General features: G+C 44.1%; 1 protein-coding gene across 3 annotated transcripts in view; it reads left to right on the forward strand.

Annotated features, from left to right (window-relative positions):
• Slc10a7 (solute carrier family 10 member 7) overlaps window positions 1-7,818 on the forward strand; it is a 235,270-nt gene that overhangs the window by 180,688 nt on the left and 46,764 nt on the right. For all 3 annotated transcript variants that reach the window (XM_005345380.2, XM_026778789.1, XM_026778790.1), the window contains one exon: window positions 2,732-2,815. In XM_005345380.2, the coding sequence (XP_005345437.1) occupies window positions 2,732-2,815 (84 nt within the window). The remainder of the gene's footprint in view (window positions 1-2,731; window positions 2,816-7,818) is intronic.

A 7,818-nucleotide genomic window follows, 5' to 3' on the forward strand; every position in this document is an offset into this window, starting at 1 on the left:
TCACAACCATCTGTAATGGGGTCTTGTGCCCTCTTCTGGCCTGCAGGCATACACATGGACAGAATATTGTATACATAATAAATAAATAAATATTTTTAAAAAAGTATTTAACTGAGAATTTTTGTATCCGTATTCATAAGAGAAGTTGATCTGTAATTCTCTTTTTTTGTTGTTGTTGAGTCTTTTTTTTTTGAAGTTTAGGTATCAAGGTAACTCTGGCCTACTAAAAAGAATTGGACAATGTTCCTTATATTTCTGTTTTGTGAAATAATTTGAGGAGTGTTGCTGTTAATCTGGTAGAATTCTGTGTTAAATCCATTTGGCTCTGTGCTCTTTTTGGTTGGGAGACATAATGCTACTTCTGTTTCACTAGGGGTCATAGTTCTGTTTAATTTGCTTACCTCATCTTGATTTAACTTTGGTTTCTGGTTTATGTGCTGCCCTTCCCCCAGAGGCTCCTTCCTATATAATCCAGACATTTTGGTTATCCATCCCTTTTAGGACCTTTGCCCTCATGGCTGCTGCACCTGGTTCCCCTCTCCCTCTCCCCCTTCCTATTTCCCTCTCCCCACACAGCCCAGCTGGATCTGGTCACATCCACTCTGACTCTCACGGCTGTCCCTGCCTCTGGGATGCTTTCCCTTTTATCTACAGTAAACTTTCTCCTCCACCGTGCCTAGAAGCAGTCACGTCCTTTCTTTCCTATTTCTTTTTTTTATATTCAGTAGGTGAAAGGAAACAGTTTGCTCAGGACCCCCAGAACCAACTTCCCAGCACAAAGGAGATTTATTTTCCTCAGAGGGACAAGGGCAGGGAGTAAGAGACAAAGACAGGAAATAGAGTATGGGGGAGAAGGGAAAGGGAACAAGGTAGAAGGGGAAGGGGTATTTGTTCTGGGGTAGGTGACAATCACAAAGAATGGCCTCTGGATAAAGAGACAGGTGTGGCACATAGGAAAGTGGCAGTTTATAAAGGTAAAGAGGGAAACCCCATGTTTGGATGAAGTGTTTAATTTTAATTGGGTATGTTCATTAGGTGAGCCAAAGGGAACTTTTGATTCCTGAACTTCAGTACTTTGATAGCTGGACCTTAGTAGTCAGCTTCAGGTGGGGAAGTAGCCAAGTAAGGGACTAGACCTTGGTGGCCAGCCTTATTAATCTAACCAATGCTTTTTAGCAAGGCAGAGGAAGTGGAGCCATGCTCACCATGCTCGCTCAGGGTGGCTAGAGTCCTCCCTTCAGTGGGGCATGGCTATACTCCCACAACTTGGGAGGCTGAGGCTGGAGAATCTTGAGTGCAAGGCTACCCTGAGCAATGTGGAAAGTCCTTCATCAAATGCACCAGACGTCAGATGTGTCTACATCGTTTCTTTCTGAGCTGCTGCTGCCATTCGTCTAAGTGCTTGATTTATTTTTGACATTCTGTCCTCAGTCATGGCTGCATTGTTGTTGATTGACAAGATTATCCTCCGAAAGGCATTTCTGATTCTGAGTCAGCAGGTAAATAAGAAATCCGAGGTCCAATCTATAGGAACATGAAGCAAGCTATAAGGGCAAGAGAGATAATGTTTGTGGGTTGGGAGAACTTTGTTAGAAAAAGAACTGAAGAGGAATATGGCCATCTATGAACCAGGCAATCACTGGTCCAGATATGTTTGAATACCAGGAGGAGGTTGAGAAAGTTCACAGGGAAACTGATTCTTGGTAATTGGGGCCAATATTACTATGTATATAGAGGAACATCAAGGCTGCAGTAAATGCGATTTCTGTGAAGCTGAGATGGTAACTGTTAACAAACGAAGAATTAGAAAGACAAGGGAGAAGAAAAATAGGACTTATGAACCTTGGTAGAGCATACAACTTTTAAAATGGGTGTATTAAAATTTTAAGTAGAAAATAGAGGACCAGAGAAATGACTCAGTAGGTGAAGAGCTTGCCACATAAGCGTGGGGACCTGAGTTCGAATCCTCAGAAACCTTATAAGTAGTGTATATCTATATATAATCCCAGCTGGGAGGGTGAGATAGGAGAATTCCCAGTAGCTTGCAGGCCAGGTAGCCTGAGGTTCACAGTGGTGAGCAAGAGACCCTATCTCAGACAATGTGGGAAGCTAGGACCAGTGTCTGAGGTTGTCTTCTAACCTACACACACACATACCACACACATACAGAAAGATTAAAAAAAGAAAAAGAAGCTATGTTTTAGGATTTCTCTCATTAGCTAGATGTGTAATAGTGAATTGTAAAGGAACTGAGATTCATTAAGGAAAGTTAGAAAATATTTTATTTAAATAAAAAGAAAGAAAATATTTTATTTGCATCAATAAAAATATTGTCCTGATAAGAGAATGAGACATGTTTGTTTATTATTCTAGGATCTACAAATGGATGAAATACTCACATAAGTTATGACTGTATGTGAAATATGGTATATGTAGAATAACTCTGCTATCCAAGAGTGTATAATAAAATGGAATTTAAGATGATTATATATCTTCAGTTTTCCTTGATCTTAGTTTTCTAATAGAATTTTATATTAAAATACTTAATCTATTTATGTGAAATTTAGAAAATCAGAGATAATGTCACTTGCTCTTTATTGATTACTGCCAAATTTTAGTGCTTGTGAAAGAAATTTATGGAAATGAAATGAATTCATTGTATTATTGACTTAGGAGCAGTATTTTATTACTGACTTACAGTACGTCTAATTTGCGTCTTCCTGTTTTCCAGCTTGGCTCGTCCTCTTCTGTGCCTTTTACATCAATTTTCTCTCAGCTTTTTATGACGGTTGTGGTTCCTCTCATTATTGGACAGGTAAGGGTCCCGGTCTAGCTGGTCTCCCTAGACTGATGATGCTGTGAATTCCTTTTTTTTTTGGGGGGGGGGTTCGAGACAGGGTTTCACTGTGGTTTTGGAGCCTGTCCTGGAACTAGCTCTGTAGACCAGGCTGGACTCGAACTCACAGAGATCCGCCTGCCTCTGCCTCCCGAGTGCTGGGATTAAAGGCGTGCGCCACCACCGCCCGGCGATGCTGTGAATTCTTATGTGAAGTCAGGGCAGGTGAGGGGAGAGAATGAAAAAAGAAAACAAAGTGCGTGGTTTCAGCATTTCCATCCTTAAAGTTTTAATTAACATTAAACCGTATCACAGTTGGTTTTCCACATAAGAATCTGTGAACAGATCCCGGCTGGACCCGAGAACCTTCTTTCTTCTCAAGCAACAAGAACTCTTCCGTAGTGCTTCCTATGACTTTGTTAGATAACTTATCTATGAGCATGCATATGTAAAATGAGGGTCAGTGATGTGGGAGTGTCAATGAATCTGTTGATTTCATTGGTTTAAGCAATGAAGAAACTGCCTGGTCTCATAGGTTAAAACATAGGTGGGAGTAGTAAACAGAACAGAATGCTGGGAGGAAGAGGAAGTGAGCTCAGACTTGACAGCTCTCCTCTCGGGGGCAGACGCCTCAGAGAGACTCCATGCTCCCGGCTCCTGGGAGGACGCTGGGATAGCTCTGCTCTCTGAGGCACACGTGATGAAGCTCCGACCCAAGATGGATGTAGGCTAGAATCTCCCTGGTAAGCCACCTTGTGGGCTACAGCAGATTATTAGAGATGGGCTAGTCCAGGTGCGAGAGTTATCGTAGAAGAGGCTAGATAGAAATGGGTCAAGCAGTGTTTAAATGAATACAGTTTGTGTGTTGTTATATCAGGGCATAAGCTAGCCAGGCAGCCAGGTTGCTGGGGACGCAGCCTCGCTGCTCCTATTACTACAGGTCTTCTTGGGTGTGTTGGGCAGCCACGGTCATGGAGACGAGTTTAATATCAGAATGAGTGTAGTAGGCTTTGGAGAAATGGTGTGTGAGCCTGACTCAGGGTCAAGACCCACGTTTGTTTCTAGCCTTCATTTGCTAGATGACCATGTTCAAGTCATTTAATCTTCTCAGCTCCCAGTCACAATTTACTTAATATTATAATTACAGTACCTCTCAAAGTATGATTGTAAGGGCTAAATGAATTATTGGTGGCTGTAAAGTTCTTGGACACAAAGTCTGACACGAGTGAACACTACGACTTCAGTCATTGTCACCGCCATCATCATTATGATTGCCGTATGTGCCAAAAATAAGACAGGCCTTTCAGACGTTGTCCATAAACACAGTCTCCCGACAGCTGCTCTTCAGTGCAGTTCTGAGAAAGACTCTGTAGAAAGGGAGAGTGCCTTCCCAGGGCTCCCTTGCAGAACTCCAGGCTGCTCCACCCCAGAGCAAACACACAGTCTTCAGACTGCCTCCCAGTCAGGCTAGCTGCACTCACAGTAGGGAAGCTGACAGACAACAGGCAGTTCTATACAGAGGACCAGAGCATCCAGTGCACAGACATTTTAATTTTACACTAATAAAACAGGTCAAATTTAGCATAATTGGGGTGATTTAAAAGTAATCAAAGATTACCATTTAATAAACTACAAAATAACAGTTGAAAAATGCACCCTGTTGTCAGTCACATATTTCCAATAAACAGTATACCCCTGCCCTTGGGAGCTTCTGCCACATTTCTTGTATTTCTGTTTATTCCTTCTGATGGCATGTCCTCCTGCCCACCCTGCCTTCCCAGCTTGTTACTCATCTAAATGTTGTAATCCACCTCCCTTTTGAACCATGTGAGTCCCTCAGTTTCATCACCGTAGCACCGTGTTCGATTCCTGTCATGGACCCCTGGTGGTGTCTAGAAGCGGTTTGCTTTGTTCCCGTTACATTCCCACGCTACAGGGATCCAGTAAGAGTATGCAGAATGAACGAAAGAAAAGGAGACATCATCAATGTGCATTCATGTTCCCACAGTAACTTGGGACACATAATTCTTCTCTTAATGATAAATACTTGACTTAATACAAACGGACAAAAACACACCTGCCAACGTAATGTAGTTGTTAAATGTATAAACTGCTATCTATCACTTATGTAAAGAATCTTTACCAAATAGAATGTGGGGTGTTAGCTTGCTCATCCTGTGTGTGCCCAATAGTAAAGCATTCAGTAAATTATAAAGTGGTAAAGACAGCCAAAGCGTAGTTCAGAACAGCTTTTTAGAAATAAGTTTTTTCACACAGTATATTCTGATCACATTCTCCCTTTCCTCATCTCCTCCCAGATCCCCCCCCCACAATCCACCCTCGAGCACCATACCCAAACAAGCCAATAAAAAACAAACCAAAATAAAACAAAGCCAACAGAGAAAAGAAAGAAAAAGAAAAAAAGCATCAACACAGACACACACACCCATAAAGACACAAAATAGGAAATTACAGTAGATAAGCAAAAGACAAGTAAGGTTTAAAAAAAAAGCCTAAACAAAGCATTATAAGACAATACTGACATTATGATTCTCCAAAACATACTGTCCATCTACTGCCAGGTCTGGGGTCCTTTACAAGGGTTGTCAACTGGAAATAGCTTCCGGGTTAAGGGTGAGCTTATGTGCACCCCCTTAAAAAAGCACCGGGACCCCGTCTGGCTTTGGTGTGTACAGACTCAGTGTGGGTATCTTATTGCCTCCTCGTAGGCACTTAGGTGGCTTTATGTGACAAGGGAACCTGCGTACTTGCATCTTCCTGCCCCTCCCTATCCTGATCTTAGGAGTGGGCAGTCAGCAGCACTGTGCTGGTGGGTCAGGCTCGCCTGCTCCTGTTCCTTGCGTCCTTATCCCTACATCCAGGACGTCACTAAACCCTTTCTCCATCGCTCTTTCCCAACTTGGCATCCGCAAACACCATCCAGTGTGAGAGAGGGCAGCACAGCTACTCATCTTTGGCTGTCATCACCCTCTGAATGTGCTCGGGTTCCCACCCTCACTCTCACTGCCTCCAGTCACCATAGCAGTGAGTGCTCGAGGTGCTCCTCTTTGTACGAACTGCTCTGCGCTCCCTGGTATCACTTCCTTGGCCCACACCAGCACAGTTTATAGTTCAGAGTTTGGTTCACCCTGCCTCTGCTGTGCACCCATCTACCATGGCCTTTCTTATTGTGTATTCCACATTCTCGTCCCTGCAGTGGCCTGTTCTCACTCCCACACACACACACTCGGTTCCAGCTCACCCATGGTGGGCTCAGAATGCAGTTACGGAGGGATGGATCATGTATTGTAAGCTAGAGACAGAGACAAATCCTTCTTAAGGCTTTCAGTTTCCTGCCTCACATCTTTATTGGCTGGGTGTCATTCATCCTGAGTGGTGAGTCCATAAGCAGTTGCTCCCAGGTGTATTCAGTAGCCTGCTCAGTAGTATTTTTTGCTGTACCAAAAAATTGGCTTAGGGCCTATAGAGATGGCTCAGCAGTTAAGAGCACTGACTGCTCTTCCAGAGGACCTGAGTTCAATTTCAAGCACCCACACACAGCAGCTAACTGTGTAACTCCCTCACACAGACATACATACGTGCAGGCAAAACACTGATACGCGTAAACTAAGAAAAAAAAGATTGGCAGAGAAAACTTTCAACTTACCCACAGCAGGCCTGGCACTCCTTTTCCTAGATTGCCATTTCTCAGGGTTATATTTTTATGTCTGTATATAGTAGCTATCTGATAACATTGGCTTCTTTCCCAGAAATCATCTGCCAAACATGTCTTGAAAACAAAATTTAGTTGCCCCTCGGGATCTTAGGGGATTGGTTCCAGTGTCATTACAGACAAAATCTAGGGGTGTTCCAGTCTGTAAAATAGCATAGTGTTTGTACATGACTTTACATAACCTCTACAGATTATTTATAATACCTAATTAATACAGTTCAAATGTTGTATCAATAGTTTAAAGAATAGTAAGGAAAACAAGCCTGCACAGATTCAGTCTGGAAGCAAGTTTTTTCAAATAGTTTTAATTTACAATCCCACAGGTGCAGGGGACCAACTATAAGGTCATAACAAAAGAGAGGGGGCCCAGTATAGGAGCACATTGTATTAGGTGAGCCCTGTTCCATGGGGAGTGAGCCCTAGACCCCGAGAACTACAGGAGAGATGGTCACCTCTGGAGAGGGGTGTCTAGAACAGGCTCACACGACCTTGGCCACCTGCTCCGTGACTGCACCTTTCAGAGTCAGCCAGTTTCACGCAGACTGCATCAAGGATGAGATGCCACACTTCCAACAAGAGCTCTTAGAGCACCACAGGGAAGTACGGTGTTTTAAGGAGGGTGTGCTTTCCCTAGTGCACAGGGAAGCGCTCGTGTGGCTGAGCCTGTCGGGGCTTCTCACTTCTCAGGCGCCACCTGCTTCCCCCCCTGCTCATCCAGTAGTTCTTTCAGCTGCTGCAGCACCGCTGTTCGACCCCATTTCCCCTCTGACCCCCTCAAAACCCACAGCCTAGCACTGAAGACACACTCCTTCCCCGTTTCAGTTCCTCCGCCCTCCTCTTTATAATATTTTCACAAAAGCCCAGTCTCTGTTTGCATCTGACCTCCTAGTCTGTGTGTGCATCGGCTGCTCGGATCCCAGGATCCATCACTGTCTTCGTCCACAGTCTCTGTCCAGCTCCATCACACATCCCAGCAGAGCTCTGTGCTGCAGTCACATTGTCCTATTGTGCTTTAAATTCATGGCATCAAATTAAAACAGCAGCTGAAACACCTGCACAACCCCATTCCATGTAAGGTGTCCTTTTCTTCCCCTGATTAATTCCCCCAGCCTCTATTTTAGGTCCTGTGTACCTCTCTTACACCCCGCCCCACTCTGTCCGGCTCTGTAGTAATAGGTGCGGCGGGGCTGCTCCCCAGCACCCTGGCCGCCTCCGGCTAGCTTATGCCCCGAAATAATTACACGGACAC

This window comes from Microtus ochrogaster, chromosome 4, assembly GCF_000317375.1.
Source record: "Microtus ochrogaster isolate Prairie Vole_2 chromosome 4, MicOch1.0, whole genome shotgun sequence".
Classification (NCBI taxonomy): Eukaryota; Metazoa; Chordata; class Mammalia; order Rodentia; family Cricetidae; genus Microtus; species Microtus ochrogaster.